Raw genomic sequence first — 20,414 nt, 5'->3', positions numbered from 1 at the left:
TTCCTCCCTCCAGTCCTGCCCCACAACCCCTGCTGCCGCAGTGGAGACACCTAAAGGATTCAGGCAGCTGGAGAAAATGCAAGACCCTGACTCTTGGGCCTCATCTGTGCTTCACTGCTTTCACTCCTGAACAAACATCTGGATTTGACCAAGTTGTGCTTATCAGATAGATCAGCAGATAGTCTGCTATCTGTGTTGTGGTGCAGAGTTAGGTCAGAAGAGCATTCTGCCAGCTTGTGTTTTGCTGTTCAATCCTGCATAAAATAGTCCTGGAGACAGCGATAAAGGAACAACTCATCACACTAACCATACTCTTCACCCCCTAAATCCTGGTCAATTTTCCAGCCTTGAGAGGAAAATGACATAGAAATCATACATTACTACTATTTTACCGCATATTCCAATAGCGTAAATTTATCAGAATACAACTGAGGCCAGGAGGCAAATTTATTTTATGAAAATACATCATATTCGAGGGCAAACTGAATGTTATAAAGTACGAAGAATGGCAGATCTCAACTTTTAAGCTATCTTCTTCTGCGATGCCATATCTGGATCTTCCAGCTAGCCTCACCAGATGGCCACATTGGCCACCTTCAGAATAGCAGTCTAGAAACAAGTGCTCTGCAGCCCTGCCTCAGCATCTTAGCTGGAATACACTCTGAGGCAGCAGTTCTGTACTCACAGTTCAGAGATATTCCCAGTGCACTTGCTTACGAATTCCTGAAATTTGTGAAGAGATTAAAGCCAAACTTCTGGTCCCATAGAGGTCAGGGAAAAGAACAGAATGTTGGTTCTAGCTTTTAAATGTTAATCATCACTATTCACACTAAAACCTTGTTACACTAAAAACAACCCCTCCCTACACCAGCACGTAGTATGAAAATCTGCTTAAAACTAGTATTAAAAAAAAAAAAAAAAAAAAAAAAAGGAATTTTCTCCTAAGCAGTAGGTAAGTGCTGCCAGAGGATTCCAGCACCTACATACCATTTTTTGTTTCATGGAGACTGTGCAACCATTCCTCCTCTTACATACAACTCTGCAAATCAGTGTGTTAGTGATGCTTTTGCAAAGAGGGTTTGACAACAATAGAGAGTCCCCAGCCTGCTAAATAAGAAGTGACAACTCCATTTGAAAGCTGTCTCTGGATGTGTTTTATGTGCAGAAATTATCTGTGACAGTTCAGATCAAAATAGAGTTTTCATTTCATGTGGGAAGTAAATGGACGATAGAATAGGTTACTTTAAATGCTGTAGTCTAGTCCAATTAATGTTTCAGACTTTTTTTGTATGGATTTCTTCCATATTCTATGCTCTAAACTTTGGGGTAAAAAAACGTAAAACTCATTTTGTCAATAGCATGATGCAAAGAACAGGCCAAAAGGTAATAAAAGTGGTTAACAAAAACAGTCATGCAGAAGTATGGCAAAAAAGCTCAAGTTACAGTAATCTGGCTGAGAAACTAATAAATATAAAACAGAAAAGAAAACATCACTTCATCATTCTTTCAGGGAGAACCAGGCAGGGAATCAGTTCTTATTTCCCACCTCAATCAACAGAAATTTTGCGACTTACTTTGATGGAAACAGGACTTGCACACCAGTCTTCTTTCTGAGCAGCAGATACAAATCCACATGCTATCATTTGCTTTCAGATCATGCAACATAAACTTACAATTTTTAGCTTATGTAACTGTACCAATGACAGTTGTACTTTAAAAAAATGTCAGATTGAAGATATTGCTTCGGCCTCTGATGCAAGGTTGCAGATTTTCATGTTTTCCAGAACATCATACCTGCTGATTCTTTCAAAGATATGCCCCATTAAGTACCAGGCATGCTATGTTACTGGAAATAAGACAGGATACAATATGAAAGCATTAATGATTTCATCTGTTCTTGTATCCTTTTATGTACTGTGGCAACTGCTGCGATCTTATCATATACAGTGACTATCACGTTACTACCTACATCTACCGAAATGAAGCATCCACTACCAAGTTTATGTAAGTGTTTATCTAAATTCACATGTGTACTGTCTCTTTTCTTCCCAGTAAACACACATTCGTATTTGTTACCTGCAAATCAATCGGCCGTTTCCTGACCCATTTTAAAGAAACACATTTTCTTAAAAGGTCTGGAGCCACCACTGTGTTACTGAAGCACAACAGTGGCTCTCATGTAGAACTGAAAGAAGCTGTGCTGATTCAGTGTCGGCAGCTTCCTAACTATCGTTTTCAAAGTTGATAGGGAAACCAGTAGTTCATACATTGCCTTTTAGATTAAGTATTGTTAGCAGAGAAGCTACAGACCCTCGAATGAGTGATCTCATCCCAAGCAAGGGCCCACAAACCTTACATAATCTATTTTGTTTATGCCACACTTTAAACAATGCATATTTAGAATCTTTTCTGAGAAACAACATTTTTCTTGGCATGATTTTCAATTTCCACCCACTTGGAAGAGCAGGTGTCTTTACGTATCATTTCTCAACCCTGGGAATAAAGAAAACATTTAGAATACATGTTAAAATCATTTTCTTAAAGTCAAGGGACATTAATTTAAGGTTCCATGGGCATTACAGAAGAACAGACCTCCACTTTAAATGCACTGAGCTAGCAGAAGCAGTAACTGAGACAAAGCATTCAGAAGATACGAGACCACAGCATCTCCACCAGCCAAAGACTGAACACCGGTAATCTTATTCCTCAGAGGCAGGTTTTAACACAAAAGAGAAATTAACATCTATCTATGCACTAGGGTCTTGAAAAGAAAAACAACAGAACAATGAAGCTGCTCAGACATCTGGTATATTTGCCATAGTTAATAGTAATGAGATAGTGGGCAGAGCGCAGATTAAAGGTGAAAAGGTATGAAGGAATACTGTTAAGCATTTCAGAAGCCACACAGACACGTAAAAAAATACCAGTACTCAGACTAATGAGTCTAAATTTTGGGAGGAATTGTTGAGCACTTATCATATTTAGATTGATAATCTATTTGCAGTGGAGCTCAAAGAAAGAGAATTAGACTTCTGCCTATTCAGTTTTGGAGCAGAACATGTCACTAAGTGCAAGAGACTTTTCAAGCTCTGTAGCAAAGAGGTCAAAGCATCACCACTGATGCAGACAGTGGTATTTACAGAGAAAAGGAAGCAAAGATCAATCCCTTCCCCCCAGTCCCCTTCAGTCTCCCTCTCTGAAGCAGCCGCTGCTTAAACATTGCCATTGTATACAGAGGCACAAAATAATTGCTTCCTGGGTTTTTTTTTTTTTGAATCACGGACAGCAGAAGATGTTAGAGGAAGAAAACAACACCTTATTCAGGTGAAGGACTGCAGACTGTCTGCTTGTAATTTGTGTACTAACAATCAATATCAATTAGGAACTGGTTTATTGCTCTGATGCTGTTCCCCAACCCTCCTCCACAACCTCCCACCCCTTTGTCATATTATGGAAGTATCTGCTGATATGTAAAACAGGGACTCCAGCCACAGAAGGCCTCCTCTCTGTCGTTACCCCAGAGCAGAGCAGAAGCAATCCGGGTCCCCTGGTTAGCAGCACACTTACGGCATACAAGTGCTCAATTAAAGCAGTCCTTTCAGACAATTATGGAGCATTATGGTGAGTCAGGCATAGAAAATCGTTGCCGTCTCTCCACCTCGTCGGAACAGACCACGTTTCAAATGTGTTTTCATCCCTCTGAAGGTGCGTTTTTACTTACTTTTCAATTGCCAGGCCATGTACCACACTTGCATTAGAAACATATTCTATGCTTAAACTTATAGGCCAGTCTCAAAATAATTGTTTTCCATGCATTTTATGTAAATACCATAATGATCACTTGCGGCTGGTTCCCATTTACAAGGTAATAACCATATCCGGGACTAAGTAGGCATCAAAGCCTAAGGGCAGAAGTGTTTGTAACAGATAAACTCCACAGCTGAAGGATATGTTCTAGCTAATACTGGTTTGAGAAGAAATGCCCTTAAGATACTATTATGCTGAAAAATTTTATTTAAGATTAAAATTTGAAGTGAACGAAGAAATTAAACCATAAATATGGGGCAAAGACCGAACGATAAGATGTTGTTTGAAATGTTAAAACATTAGTTGGCTCTTTCTCATTTCTCCTCACTGTTTCCAAGTCACCGGAGGGAAGGGGCTAACAACCTCCCAGAGCGCAGATTCAGCAGAGGACTGTGACACTGCAAAACTGTCACACTGACCTACTGGTACACAAATAGGAAACTGGAGAGAAACAAGAAGGCGGAAAAAAAGCTAAGAGAGTATTTATTGCTCTACAAGTATGTTATATTTATTTCATTTTAGCACTTTCTAGAGATAGCTCACACTCACTCCTCTTGCATCTTTTTTTATCGTGAGTTGGTTTTTGGTTTTCTTCGCTTCAGCTTGGTGGAATGAAAAAATGAAGGCAGCTACCTGTTTTGCAGAAAACCAAAGACTATAAAATCTTTCAGGCAATCACTCTCCACTGCTTTCTAAAAATGGCCTCCAGACATCAAGGACAAGTTAGTGATAAAAAAAAAAGATAACTAGCATGGTTATCCGAAGCAACATGATTTTTCTCACATCTCTCTGTCCTAATGAAAGACCTCACTTTCTCTCAGATGCCGGCCACAATGTAGTTTAAGACAATTTATTTATTTCATTTTCTATGACAGTCTAACATCACTCTCCACAAAATAGTTACAATTCTCTTAGACCATCCCAAGATCAATACCAATACCTTGATCGATGTCAACAAATGCTCTGCTGCTGCATGGCCTGCCAGAGAAACAGCTCCTTAGCCACAGTACACGTGGACTCCATATGGTGCCAGGTCTCCTTGTGGGGATGTAAGGACAGTCACAGAGGTTCAGCCTATGTACCAACTTAACTACATCAGAAGACTTGAGCTGACAAAACAATAAACTATTTCTTGGCTTACTATGACCCCTTGGATTACTGTCTGTGCCAGTGGACTTGTGATCATGGATTGAAAAATAGCACGTTTTAGAGTTTGTCATCGACTGTATGCTCTGCACAGCTGTCAGACAATAATTGCAATTATTCTCTTTTTATTCAGCATCCTGTTGCCTATTAAGCCATTTCCATCACATCTCGTCAGTCCTCCCAATATTTTTGCTAGCACAATATTGAGTGATTTTTCAGCTTTTCAAACAACATCAATTCTTAAAGTTTTCTGCTGACCAAAAGATCTGGTTCATGCTTTCTGCCTATACTTGCTGTCAGCACTGCTGCTTACTAAGTGCTTGGGTAACCTTTCACCACTGGCATCTTGACACCAGCAGGGAGCAAGGTCCTGGACTCTTTTTAGAAGCAGCCATTTTATCCTGCTATTAGATGCTCGAACCCTCCATGAGAAGGTTCCCATTGACTCATTCTGAGGTCAGATCTGTGGCCCTGTTAGACCTTTTATTATGTTGAGAGCTAAGTCACTCAGTGGAACAGAACAATTAAGATTAGCAGAAAAATCTTAAAGATCTGCCAGTATAAACCCCAGGTAAACTGGGACTGCAGAAAAATCAGTGTATAAACAATCTTCTCAGAATATGGCACGAATTCTCTACATCTTACGGGTGTGTAGAGAGAACAACAGTTTCCACCGCACTGTTAAGCTGTATGAGTACCATACAGATCTAAGCACTTTGCCTGGGCATGAGCAGTCATGCTGGAAAACCCTACCAGAGTTACTGCATTGTTCGTGGTGGCAGCATAACCTGGCAATGCTGGTTGGTCTGAGGTGTACCACATGGTTCCCTGTGCTGCAGTCATCTCTACTGGTATAAGAGTTTTTCCTGGTGAACTGAGAAAACCGATTGACTGTTTATTTTGAGAACATATGAGAAACTCTGGGATGTCGCTTGAAGACTGTCAGGACTCAGTTATGCTCCTCACTGCTTAATGAGGATGGGGGCTGGGGATTGCTCTACCTGTAGCTCAGAGGAACCTGTTAGCACAGGTCCCAGTGACCTTGGGTAACATGAAATAGAAGCGAAGATACTGTGAAAACATTTCTCATGGCTCCAGTCAGTCTATGTCCATTTTCCCTGTCACATCTAAGAGTTACTTCATCCTTATTAGACAGATACCACTGCTGTCTTAACTGGAACTACTCAGCATTTTGAAACAGCCCGGTGATTTCCCTCTTCTCCAGACTTAACCCTTTGCACATTACTTTAAGATTTCTGGGAAAGGATTCTTTGTCTCCCACTAAACTTTGACTATTTTTTTAAAATAGTTTGACCAGAGGCCACTAATTTATCTCAACAAAGTGAAAAGTCAGGATAGAGCTTGCTCTGAGGTCCTGTCATCACCTGGAGTCTGAAGGTATGGATGCTCATACATGTGAGCTGATCTGTGCTTCTCATGTCCAACCTCTTCCACCTCCCAAACCCACAGATTCTTAGTATGCACAGACTTAAAAGTCTAGCACAACAAAACTCCATACCCTCACCTACTGGTCAGTTTTGCTAAACCAAGATTATCTCTACAACGAAAGAAAGAATCCCTTTCTTCCATTTAACTAGTAGCAGCTAGGAAAAAACATAGGAGAGGAGTTTTTTGAAAGCCATGGTTTTGGATAGAGTGCAAGCTCCCTGAGGTCAGCAATATAGATTCATCTTACGCTGGGCTTCTCAGCAAAGCTTACACAAGGCCAAGTCACCAGGCCTTTCTCTGGAATACTTGCATATCCGGAAGCTAGGAGATGGTAAGACAAAATGACTGTATGGGGAAGCTGAGGGAAAACCAGCAGACAGTTAACAAAAAGACTGGGAACTGGGCTGAGAGAAAGGGAAAACAAAAGAAAAACAAACAGTTTATTGGCAAAGGACTTGCTGGAAGGACAAGCCTCACAACTGTGAGCAGCATAATGACCTTCTGCTTGTTGTTTCTCTTCAATCAGGGAAATGGGACTAGGTTAACATTCATCATTTAACCAGAACTGCAGTGCAGAATAAACCTGACTGAAAACATACTTATTTTTTTTTTCCCCCTTAGCTAGAACAACTCTGCAAGGCCAATGATGGGGCCAAAGAGACTCATTCTGACAGAAGACAACCTGGAGCAATGAAAAGCTGGGCAGTTTGAAAACCCTTAAGTGTATGAAGTAGAATGGACTACTGGAGAGCAGTGGGAAAACAGAACCACATCAGATTTAACCTGGCCCCTTACACTTTAATTAAAATAAGATTTAGCAATTTTATTTAACATTACCAAATTCTCCCAGGAAATGCATTTCTCTGTCTGTACTGTTACGAGACAACTGTTTATTAGGAAGAAGACAATACAGTACACAATGCTACGTCCATCCATAATGTGTAACCAGTAAGGTAGATTTCCCTGTTTGAGGAAAATATCCTAGTTACATTGGTTACATAGCTTGGCTGCTAAATGGAAATACCACATGCTATTAGGGTTTGCCCTTTAAGTATGGAAGTGACTGGCCTATAAACAAGATTTTAACAGCTTCTCTTTTGAACAACTCTGACTGTTTAATTAATCTTCAGCCATTAACCATTCATTTAAAATGCCACTTATGAAATCTTAATTTTGCACATTATCAGCTGGTTCACAAATAGCTATCTATGAGCAGAAATGTAATGATCTTCCTCTCTCTCTCTGGGATCTTACCAGCCTTATAGTCATTTCTGGTTTCTTAATTAACCGCACACACATATTAGCATTTAAAATTAAATACTGTTTTGTTAAAAAAATATTGTGCAGAGAAAAGTTAATACATACACACGCGCTATTCTGCTGCTGATTAAAGGAGCAAGTATGAGCTTTTGGTCAAACAACATCCTGCCTAAGACAGGATTTAGCATCTCTTGCTCACACTAGGAAATACGCCATGGCAGGAACACATGCAAGGCCATATGATTTCATTCCAGCTGCATGGACGATCTCATTTTGTCTTTATTTGTATATTTAAGAGGCTGACAACACCATCTGCATTTCACTCTATCCTCTGGTATGGTCTCATCTTCCAGTAACAGACCTGCTCTTTCTCCAGGGACCTATCTTTTGCATTTGCATCCAAACGACTGAAAAAATGGGACATGACCAACAAATAGGCAGAATTAATGTAAAATAATTCCACGCAATAATATATCACATAAGAAAAGACAGGGCTGGAGGGGGAAAAAAAAGCCTGAATGCATATGAATGCTTAACACAGCTGCCAAAACTCAGGCTCACCAGCATCTGCAGCAGGACAGTCACAGGGGACTTGTGGGAGAGCAGTATATAAAATTTTACACATCTGTCAATAAGTGAGGTGATCCAAATGCAAACCCTAGCAGGCAGGATGCACACAGGCAGATTTGTGACTATTCCTGATAGAATTTATTTCTGCTGAAGAATGCATGGCCTCGAACAAGCATGCGCACATTACACAGCAGTGGCAGCTCTGCTCTGGTTAAAGTTTGACAACTTCCTTCTGCTTAGACATGCTCTAAAATGCTCAAGGTCACCTGAGTTCCATGAAATCTGGGGTTTCCGTGAGAAGTGAACGATAGGGTTAGGGTTCCAAAGTTGGAAGGATCTGTATGAAGAGTTCCTGGGAAATAGCTCTTTGAACCCTATTCTGTAAAGCATTTTTTCTTGAATGCTCCCAGTAATTTTCTTTTTTTTCCCCATATAGGTGGGAAATGAAACTAAGGCTCATTTAAACGTGTCCCAGGAGGTCCAGGTACGCAACATTTTTCCTAGTTAGCATAGTGAGTATGCAGTACCCATTCGTCCTTTCTGAGGAAGAAAACCACAAATAGTATCAGGAGCAAAAAACACAGTACAAGTATAACTCCAGTGGCACAACCTACGCTCCTCTGGAACTGGTGGCCAAAGGGGTTTCTGGCCTGCCCTGCTCCCATGAGCGGGACACCTCTACTGAGAGCCTCCAGGAACCACTGAACCTCTGCTGTACTTGCCAGTGGCAGCTTGAATTTAACTGCTGTCAGAAATCTGTTAGCCAGGAAGGACAGTAAGCTGACAAACATTAAGTTTCTGATTTTGTCATTATGGGGAACAGTGACTGGATTGCAGTTCAGAAGACCCCGTGGTACATTTCAGAAAAAATAAATTTCAGAGGTAAAGGAGTCAGAGGACAGTCCCAGAAGGTAGAGGGTAGTAAAGGACAAGGAAACAGTGTAGATGATTTTAGGACACCAGGCAGAAGAGGCTATGTGGTCAGAGAGAGTGCATGGCTTCCTCATACTTGCCATGATTTGAAAATCAAAATATTTTGATGCATGACCATACTCTTTCCAGTGTAACACAAGGTATTGTGGCAAACAGTATGTAGATATTACACAGCCTCATTCAATTTCTACCTTGCCTCCACACTATCCATCTTAAAGAATAACCATTTCTCAGTAAAGGATCATCCGCTCCTGGAGCAGTGGATTGCTTTTTTGCTGTTCAGTGATAAAAGGTGGTGTAGATGGATGCACAGTGAGCAATGCCAACTGTACTTTGTACCGAGATCAAGAAAATTTCAGTTTCTGGCTTACTAGAAATATAGGACCAAGTAACATACCTGAGCAACTCTAACTCACCCTTTTTGAACAAAGCCTTTTTTGTGCCGCTCTGGATTCCTGTGGCCTTGGATTGAGCAGGATGGGAGCAACCCACACCTGCCCAAAAGACAAGCATTTAGCCTACTTTTTAGTTAAAAATGCTCCCTTTGTTAAATTTCAAAATGCCAGACCCCTTTACTCTCCTCTTAGGCTTACACACAGCTTACATTTGCCATTTGGTTTCTCAGGATACGCACAGCAATTTTTTCCTTTGACCCTTTCCAGGGAGAGGGAAACTGCTCAATGTCTTGCCCCTCTCCCTCATGACTCTGGCCAGCTCTGAGGGTGGGAGGTGAGGGGCAGGGTTAGGGTTGCGCAGAGGTACGGGTTTCATTTCCCCGTTTTTAACTTTGTATGCTGCTAGACTGAACATTCTGGAAGAGTGGAAGTTTCCACTCTGAAATAATGAAGATCCATTTTCAATTAATTAATTAACACGGTAGAGTATAAGATCTTGCACAGTGCGACCCAACATAGCATCTCCAAAAACGGAAAGCTGGATCGGACCGGGGCTTTGGACTCTACTCCTATGTAATAAAAAAGCGTTGGGTTTTTTATTAGTATTTTTTAAAATCTACAACAAGATACAACTCTGAATCTATTCTCCCTAAACAAAGGAAAACTGTATTCATTTTTGTCAGACCAGCACTTTGAAATTCCCCAAGACAAGACACATAAATAAATGAAGAATTATACTTGGCAATGAGTTTGGCATCAGACTTTAAATGTTTCATAGTTCTGGGCTGAGGAAATAAGTCGAGCAAAGTCTCTAGAACCTTTCCGGAGATGTACTTGGGGTGTTTGGATATATTTGACAGCACCATGTTTAAGGGAGGAAAAAAGAGGAAATTGCTTATCCGAAACGTGAGAAAGGCTTGCACCATGTGACATGCCTGACATTTAAGTGATAATAGCGTTGTGCATATGCTCTTTTGGCTTTGGTCTGACACCTAGGCTCTGCCGTGGTGCAACTTAGCGCTGTCATGGTACAGCCTTGATGACTAAACTCAGAGTGATGTGACTTACCACTCGTTTCGGGAACATATGGGCCACAGATCACCCAGCCTCTGTCACAGGCTGGGGAAACGTACAGTGTCTCAGGCAAAGACCCTGCGAGTTCCCCAGCTGCACAAGGTGGCTGTGCAGGCTGCACCATCCTTTGGGATGTCATTTGCATTACAGAAAATTGTGGCTAATTAGAAATAAACAGAAAAATGCTTGATTTACAAAGAAATGTGTGATTTTGCCAGCTAATTTTTTTTCACCCTCTTTAACTTAACATTCACAGAATACACTGATCATGCTAATGCTTTCGCGATATTCATTAATAAGGACAATTTACATTTATATAGCACCTCTCTTAGTTAAGAATTCCAAAGCTTTCAGCAAAATATACACAAAAAATTACATCTATTTCACTGAATATAGTCATCGTCGGAATGAAAATCAACAATTGTGAAGCAGTGCAGAAGAACGTTACACAACAGTTGCAAATAAGACACAAAGCAAACACCCAAAAAACCCAAAGCAAAAAACCCCTGAGATGCCAGATCCAAGTGAAGGTAAAGGGGACGTTAGTATGCAAACAGCAATGTGAAGCAGGTCTGTGTGTGCCCTGAGGAGCAGTGCTTGGAGGCAGCAAACATACTTCATAATGATTAAAGCACCAGGCTTCATACATGTGCAGCCTATTGCTGTTCTGCATACTGAGGGAGATTCTCAGTTTAAACTGCGAATCTACTGAGAAGAATGAACCAGGAACACTAGATGGGTTCTGGTGATGTGAAAAGGTAAGGTAAGCGTATGCCAACTGTGAACAGCACTTATGTGGCCACTAAGCTACTTACTTTACAAACGCTTTCCAAATTTTAAAAGGCTTTAATTATGCTAATAAATTCCCCTGCAAAAATAAAATAAAATAAAAATGCACTTCTTGTTTCAAATCCTGAGTTTTAATTCTCTATCATGACGACACATAACTGGAATTCCCAGACTGAAATCAAATAATCTATTCTCTCTGTGTTCAAATCCCCCTTCTATCCCAAAACTCATTTACTTCGGTCACTGATCAAGTCTCCCCACACCATATCACAAGTCGAGAGTCACAGGTGGGAGAAAAAGCCATCCATCTAAAGTGAAAATAATAGCAAAACTTTGAGAGAGAGCATGCATGTGTTAGCAAGACCAAAGCATGAGCTATTAAGTGACAAATGTCTTGATAAATGTTCAGCCCTGCAAAGACAAAATAACTTTGGTTTGGCTAATAAGCATCCATTATAGCCCTTTCCCATCATTTTGAGGCAGACAAGGTAGTTTTCATACTTGACCCTTGAAAGCAGATTTGCTTTTGTAATTAACATGTTATCCAGGGATTTTTCTTTCCATATCTCTTTCTCTTTTCAATAACTGTCCCTCTAGCACAGAGAGATTTCCTTGCCTGAAGTTGCCACTATATTCAACAACTGCTGGCTGAGACCTCACGACCCACTGCATAAATTCACATAAAATTATTCACGTTTGGCACATTTTCTGCTGGCGAATAACAACAACCTTTTTGTCTCCGAGACAAAGGAAAGAAAGATTTAAAAAAAGCAACAAAGGCAGCCTAATAAGAATCCCACATTTCCTATTTTTTCCTAATCTGGTTAAACGGCCTTTACAAGCCTGAGAAATTCAACAAAGCAAAGTTGTTGTGGACCGTTTGTCATTCAGTACAAAATCAACACAGATGGAACTGCCTCTCAGCATGACTTCTGATCACAGGCTCAGATATGAGGTAACTTTTCTTGCCTGTTAGATGTTTTAGTTTTTCACTGAGTTATCGCGCTATCATGCAATTACAGCGAAAAATCCAGGATCCCAGCACCAAATCCAAACCTGGTTGGGACTTCAATCTTGTTCACATAGCAAGCCAAGAGTTCATTCAGTTTAGTTACAACCACAATACAAACAATCAAATGAAAGAGCCCAGAGAAAAAGGCTTGAGCATTTATTTTTGCTGCATGGAAAAAACAATGCATAGACCACACTTCCCAAATGATGACATTTTTAAAATGCAAAGCTATAAAGTCCCTGTTAAAACTGATATTATGAAGCAACCTTTATGACAATGTCTTATTCCAATTGAGTTACATCTGTATATATTTATATTTGAAAAATACGTGAACCTGAATTTAGACTCCCTCCAGCTGGGAATTCTCAGATCTTAGTTTACTGAGTTAGTATGAACTTGGTTTCTGATCCCCTCACTATATACAAATGTTCATGTGACTTCAGTGACAATGGCCTCAAGACTTTTCTAGTAAAGCAAAACCTGCTAGATGGCAAAAAACTGCGATCACTACCTCTTATTTCACCCTCTTCACCCTTACGCAGTAGAAGAAGAGTTAATAATATGGAAGAAGAAAATTAGCAATGTCATTATGTTTGGAAAGATTTCTACCATACTGTATTTAGGTGAAAAAGAGAGATACTTGGCCCATTCCCTGCCACAAACACTTATGTCAGAAGTGTTTTATTACTATTTAAAGCAATGACTCAGTAGACTTTTTTAAAGTACGATTATGCCACAAACAGAAAACACTCCTATATCTCTGCTCACATATCTCTCCAAAATTAACAAGTGTGGTATCACATAGCATGGATTGAGGCTATGGGGAGACACTTCAGACTGTAATACGAACTCAAAGCATGAACAATTCCTCAAGTCCCCCATGTCTTACTCTGTCAGCTCTTCTTTTCACATAGACTTGTATGTCTTGCCTACACACTCATACGCTGGTTTGAAAAACCCAACATCATTATATTAACACCGTGACAGTAATGAAGTCTTACATTCTTTTAGCCCCAAACTGCAGAATCAACCAGTTTTAAAATCGTCATAATGGTGGCTACATCATCAACTCAAAGGAATTTCTGTTTTATTTCTAACCCAGGGAAAAACTTGACCATCTTTCTTTAATGCTATCAACCTGGAAGCTTGACAGTAAGGATTAAAAATTGCTCTTTCCTTCCCACTTGGTTATTGGAAAGGCTATGAAAGGCAATCAGTCTTGTGAAGCCACACTTCACAGTCTGCATAAAAACGCCACGATTCCCAGTTCTCTCCCCAACCTAATTGAAAGTGTGTAATATCACACAGCTCGGGAAAACTGAGCAGTAAACATACGCAATATATCATGCTATCATACAAAACCTGTTACTAATAGGCACCTCATGATCAGCAGGATCGAAAGGGATCTGAAAACAGTGCTTATTTTTGCTGCAGGGTAAGAAATTTTCCCCATCGAAAGAGGGAAAAACACTCTCTCAGCAGTGCAGGAATTGGACTGGAGTCAGTTCATTCATTCTGTTTGTGAAATATGGACTTTAATGATTTCTGTTTGACTGCTGCCTTGCTCAGATGTTTTGGGGGTACTGCTGCAGCAAATCATGGTTTTGGTTAAGAGGAAATCCATGGCTTCCTAGGCAGTAAATACAGGGGTCTGGCACATCTGAATAGCCCACGCGCCTAGCCCCACGCCTCCTCCCCACCAAGCTATCATTGTTTGTAATGCCAGGTGGCAATATTACCTGTCACTAGGAGTCTGTGGGTAGTGCTGCTTGTTTATTTTTGCATACAGTCCTTCCAAGTGCTCCCTCTCCATTGGTGCTGAAGGAGAATCACGTGGATATACAAAGGCTTCTGCTACGGCTGGTGAAGATGGTCTGTATATGCTTGCTGCTGGATAAGCCTCTCGGAAGTGGTTTACTCTGGCATAATTTGGATCCACCTCATCATCATCCATGTCAGGTCCTCCAGGACCAGCAGAATAATCACTCAGGCCTCTTAGTTGCTTTTGCCGTAACTCCTGATGCTTTGCACCAATCCTAACAATGAAAAAGAAAGGACAAATATGCAGTTGGATCTGCTTCAACAGCAACCACAGACACCGATTCATCACATAAATTTGGAGCACCAACCCCAAACCTAACAGTTTAGATCTTCTAGTGCACTGTGAAATTGGTGCCAGATAAGACAAAATGGTGCATGCAGCAATTTTGCTCTTTACCTCTGGAAATCATCTTTGTAACCAAGGTTGGTCATCATTCTGATAAAAAAAGATTAATGCTGAATATAGTGTGGCTTTTCACAAGTGTGTATGTGTGTGTATGTACGCACGAACACATACAGTTTTAATTCTACACCTACCCTCCAATTTGCAGTTAATATACCTAACCCAATCCTGAAACTTTTTATCTAAATTAACCAGTAAAATTGTTACTGCCCTTTGGTCGCTTGAGCCACCTAGATTCTCCTAAATACATTACCTTGTGAAAAGTGGATTAAACGCGGACGTAAATGGAGAGATGGCACAGTTGTCTCAAATCAAAGGACCACAGTTAATTTGCTGAAGATTTAATTTTTTTTTAATATTTTATTTTGGCTACATAAATGTGGAAATCATGCCTTATTATCTAGGGGATAGGGACAAAGTAAAACAGCAAAGAAATTAATAGAAACCTGACAGAGATGAATTGGTACATATAAGTGAATTAAAGACTATTACTGGCAGTACTCCACTGTGATAAAGCCTTAAGTGGTATTACAAAATGCTGCTGCTAATCAGGGCCATTGTGTAATCTCTTTGGAATAGTAAAATATATTCAGGTAAATTTCAAACTCTGCTGATATTCAATGATTCAACATTCACGCTGGAGAAAAAAAGCCTATCGCAAGGCTTTGCAACCATGCAACTTCTGTTAACTGGTCAGCTACTCTTCAACATAGCGTAATTAAATGCAGTGAGATGGATCTGGCAGAATGCTGACCACAGTACAGGATAAATAGCATTTACAGAAAATAATGGATCATGGAGGAAAAAACAAAGGATGGAAGACACATACACGGATGCAGTGCCTGAAAGAAGAAGTCAACATTTGCTGTTGACTGTATCTGAAGTACAGCAGCAGCGTAGAAAGAACAGTATAATGTGCACCACAGGAGAGCAAGTAAAAAGGGTCTACCAGACTTGGTTACCCCAGTAAAGCATAATGGCCTCAGAACTCTGCACAGTGAAAAATGAAGATGTTCTGGAGAATGTCTTTAAAAGGCACAGAGAAAATGGTTCCCTAAAGAAACAGATGAGCGCATTGGGAGCTTCCAGTCTGACAGACAGGAGCTATTAAGTGCAGAATGGGATTCATACCATTTACTTTGTTTCATTAGAATTGTATTTTCAAAATAAATGCTACTACTTTTCAAATAATTTGTAACTAAAAAGGCCCACAAATAGTTCTGATGAGAACAACATGCCTTTCTACACACATACTCGAGTACACTAATGTGTATCATGCATGTTTTCCAGTTGCACCTCTCCATTAACTGTGCTAGGACATATCTAGAGGTCATACTAGTTTTTAACACTTAAAATGTAGTCATACTTTACAGCAGGATGATCCTGCATATGATTCAGTCCTTGACAGTCAAGGGGATGCCCACTATCCACTCTGCCTTCCCTCAGTGAAGAAGACAACCTTTCTCCTCCCTAGTACTGAAGTACTGTGTGCCCCACCTTGAGTACTGTGTGTAGTTTTGGGCACCTCAATATAAGGACATCAATCTATTAGAGTGTGCCCAGAGGAAGGTGACTAGGATGGTGAAAGGCCTCAAGGCCAAGACTTAGGAGGAGTGGCTGAGGTCATTTGGTTTGTTCAGCTTGGAGAAGAGAAGGCCGAGGTGTACTCTCATGGTAGTCTACACCTTCCTCAAGGCGGGCAGCGGAGGGGGAGGTGCTGATCTCTCTCTGGTGATCAGCAATAGGACATGAGGAAATGGAATGAAGCTGTGTCAGGGGAAGTTCAGATTGGACATCAGGAAAAGGTTCCTCACTGACAAGGTGGTTGGTCACTGGAACAGGCTCCCCAGGGAAGTGGTCACAGAACCAAATCTCTCAGTTCAAGGAATGTCAGGGTGATGCTCTTATTATATGGTTTAGTCTTAGGCAGTCCTGAAAGGAGCAGAGTTGGACTTGATGGTCCTTCCAATCTGAGATATTCTATGATTCTATGAAATATTTCAATATAAAGACCATGAGAGAGAATAACACACTGTTTCTGCTTTTCCTCAAGTTCCCGATCCCAGCCCAGTTAGTTTATTTTCTTTATTTTTTCTTTAGATATCATTAAAAATACTCACAAAGACTTAATGTAATCTACTACAGTAGTTCTTAGAGATGAAAGGATAATAATAAGGAATAAGCTACAATCCACCTATATCCTCAATACCTCTCAGGTTTCTGCATTGAGGCTTCCTAAGAATTCCTAAGAATTTCTCCTTTTTTTTTTCTTTCTGGAGCTTCTTTCCCTGTACAATCACCTCCTCCCATAATAACCTTTACTCCACTTCTCTATTGCTTCAGATTTTCACACCACACACGCTCCCTATTTTGAAGTTAAATGGTGGCCCAGGTCAGGACAGGCACCATCCTCAAGTGCAACCTCACCCAGAATAAAGCAATATCTTGAAGAAGTCGCAGACTTCAGAATGAGCCTTTGATTCTGCACAATTCTGACTCTATCCACAAGGGAGATTTTATTGGAGGATCTTTTGGAGGGCATAGTCTGGTGTGAAAATGTGATAAACTCAGTTAGTAAGGCACATATTCTGTCATTTTGCTGCCAATTGCACTGGCTTAGCTGGCTGATGGCTTCTTGGGACAGCGAGAGTTTAATGGCATTTACAGAACAATGGGACATACAGCTTATTCTTTGTAAACCTAAAGGTGACACTGGCATAGACCTTGGTAGAAGTCATACTTTTCATAAAGCAATGGACAATGGCATGGGGAGAAAGTCAACACTGAGGAGCTGTGCATGAAAACAGAAACTAAAAAGCAGCGGTCAGCTTGCATGTCTATCTAAACCACAAACCATTGCTAGCAAATGAGTAATAATTAGAGAACAGCTGAAAGTGTGGAAAGCCTTTATCCTCTAAGGGTTTGTGAATAAAGATAAAAGAGAGATTATGCAGCAGGGAGTGGTGGAGGGAGCCAGTCTGCATGTGTCCGTGAGTGAAACATCACATTCATCGTTCACATAAAGGAATTTGGGGCAAAGCTATCACTTGGTCCGTTCATATAAAAACCCAACCTTTTCGGGTAGCTCATCGTCCGAGAGCACTTGTACTACAAGGAGAGGGGTAGATTTCCATTGCAAATAAGGCCTCAGACATCAATGAAGCAGGGAGGGAAGTCTACACTGCTGTTTTCCATCTTTCATACACACAGACACTTCAAGAGAAACCCTCTTGGAGAAGGATTAATATTTTACATGTCCCACATGGGATTGTGTCAGAAATGTAAAAACGAAGGCACTATCTTTGTTTAAAAAAAAATAATCACACAAGTAACTGTTAGCTCCTGCACCCACTAACTGTCAGTTTGGTAGTAGTCCTTGCATCTGATTATCCTGCCCTTCTACTAAAATGCATAAAGCACTTTTGAGATTGTTGCTGTCTTCCAGATGAATTCTGAAAAAGCATAGAATGTTCTTAAAAACTTGGGAGACTGTGGAGGGCTTCACCCTCAATTAGTGACCAAAAAAGCCCAAACACAGACTATTCAGTGCAGGAATACATCACATGAGGTATAAGTTTCATGGCACACAGGTCCATATGGGATGATACAGGCAGAAAAATGGGAGGACACTGCATTTCAAGAAATGGTCTTGTCACAAAACAGTGCAGAAGGCATGGCGCACAGTCCTGAGAAGAGTCACAGCAGTTTCTCAGAAAATGATAAGCCACAATATTCTTTGGACAGATGCATCACCTGTCCCCTAGGTATTTAAGACCTATTTGAAAGCAAGATTAGTGCAGCACAGCAGTATCACGTGAATCTTGCTTTCATGTCTGACAGTGAGAGTAATTTGTCCTGCTATCAATACTGATATATTCTGCACAACAAAAGCTGGAATTAGGTCACCACAATTTTCTTTTGTTCCTGTGAATAAGCCTAGCTTCTTCAAGTTCTCCTTCTGAACGCAATCTTCAATTGCTGCCACTATTATAAGTCGAACCTGCTCAAGAACAATTATTTCTGTTCTATATTATATGGACCAGTCAATACCCGGTTATGTGAAATTCTTCATAATCAATGTTTCATCTTTTCAATATGACTATTATAATTGCATTAATATTTCTTGTTTCCTTTTTACTCTTCCACAGAAATCTATAAAATTTGCTCAGTGATCTCTTTTTCATTTCAATCCAAATGTTCAAATATAGGGAAACAAACTATCAGATGGCTGTTTTTTCTTTCTTTCGATTTACCTGTCCTTCCATGCCTTCTCTTGTGTTTTTCACCTTTGAAGTTTCTTCACATTTTTGTGAAGTTTTAACTACCCTCACTGTGTTTCAGCATCTGTTTTCACGCAGTTTTAAAGCAATCTTTCCTATAGCACATCCCAGTAGGTGCGCAGGAATTCTTCGTTGAGGTACAAAAAAAATTAGTGTGTTGTTTCTTCCATCAGTCCTGTAATGCTCTGCTAACCCTGCTAAGCAGGCTACTTCTGCTATATCCATTTCTGCACCTTCCTCTGCATTTTGCCCTATCTGAAACAGCAGTATCTTTACTCCCCATCACACACACAAAAATAAAAATCTTCCAAATCTACACAGCTATCACAGCAAACAGCTTACAGTTATTATGAACAAACAATTACTACAAGAGAGCCCCAAACTTGCAGCACAGGATGGGTCTGGTTAAACAACTGGTGCAAATTTGTGACAAAAGATAAAATGTCACTCAGCACCATGATGCTGGCAGTGAAACCAGAGATGAGGAGAGGCACAGGTCACCATCTGAACAATTTAGTGTAGCACTAAAGTTTCTACAAACTTCCTGATGAGGGAAAGGGAAAAGAAAAACTCACACAGAATGAAGGGAAGTTAGATATATTTCCTTTTGGGTATCCCATATCAGTCCTGCTTGCTCTCTTCCGCCACCTGAACACCATGCTCTCCAGTTAAATCACTGCATGACAACTACATCAACTTCCCTTAGCTGTGTTTCTGTAAAAACACAACCTTTGCACACAAGGAGCCAGAGGACAGGCAACAGAAGTGCTGTATCAAGCAATGCTCTTTTTTTTTTTTTTTTCTCCCGTGACCCATCGTTTTCTCAGTAGCATCCAAACATGTATCCTATCCTAATCTTTTCTGTTGCTTTCAAGACCCACTAGCTATCACTAGAACCTTTCTCTACAACAAATAATTTCAGCAAAAAAAATATAGTTTGATAAAATATATAACCTCAATAGAACTATAGGTAACATTTCCAAAATGTTGCATCCTATTTTTGGAAGTCAAATGAAGACAGGATCCTATATACCTAATGTACTTCTGGAAGTGGGACGTGGTATTTTGAAAATGCTTCTCTATACCTTACATAGTGTTCAGCAGCACAACCCCAGAGCTATAAATCAAGGCAACACTCTCATTTATCCTTCAACACTCTCATTTATCCTTCAAACAGTCTTCCTATCTGACATCCACACAAATCATATATGGTGATTTCTCATGTACCAACACATGAAAAGATGCATAAACCTAGAGTACAACAGCCACAAAAGGGTTAACAGCCCAAACAGCTCCTTCCAGCTGCAGCTCAGACACAGGATTGAGTTACTGTGGCTTAACAAGTTATTGTGTTTCTGCTGAGCTACTGTCAATGACCACATATGTATTCGCCGCCTGTGACAAACACAATGTAAAACGCTTTAGCCTGACATCAGTGACAGAGATACTGACAGGCAAAAGCTGGCTTAAAAGAC

The 20,414-nt window shown here is 40.3% G+C and overlaps 1 protein-coding gene across 1 annotated transcript in view; it reads right to left on the bottom strand.

Moving 5' to 3' along the window:
- Positions 1-20,414, bottom strand: part of PARD3B (par-3 family cell polarity regulator beta) — a gene marked incomplete at its 5' end in the record, with an annotated part of 298,721 nt that overhangs the window by 65,000 nt on the left and 213,307 nt on the right. The window contains one exon of the mRNA XM_082483978.1: positions 14,175-14,471. Coding sequence (XP_082340104.1) covers positions 14,175-14,471 — 297 coding nt within the window. The remainder of the gene's footprint in view (positions 1-14,174; positions 14,472-20,414) is intronic.

Source organism: Vanellus vanellus (genome assembly GCF_965231255.1).
Source record: "Vanellus vanellus genome assembly, chromosome: 5".
NCBI classification, from domain to species: Eukaryota; Metazoa; Chordata; class Aves; order Charadriiformes; family Charadriidae; genus Vanellus; species Vanellus vanellus.
The sequence above is the reverse complement of the archived record's forward strand: the minus strand, read 5'-3'. Positions and strand labels throughout refer to the sequence as shown.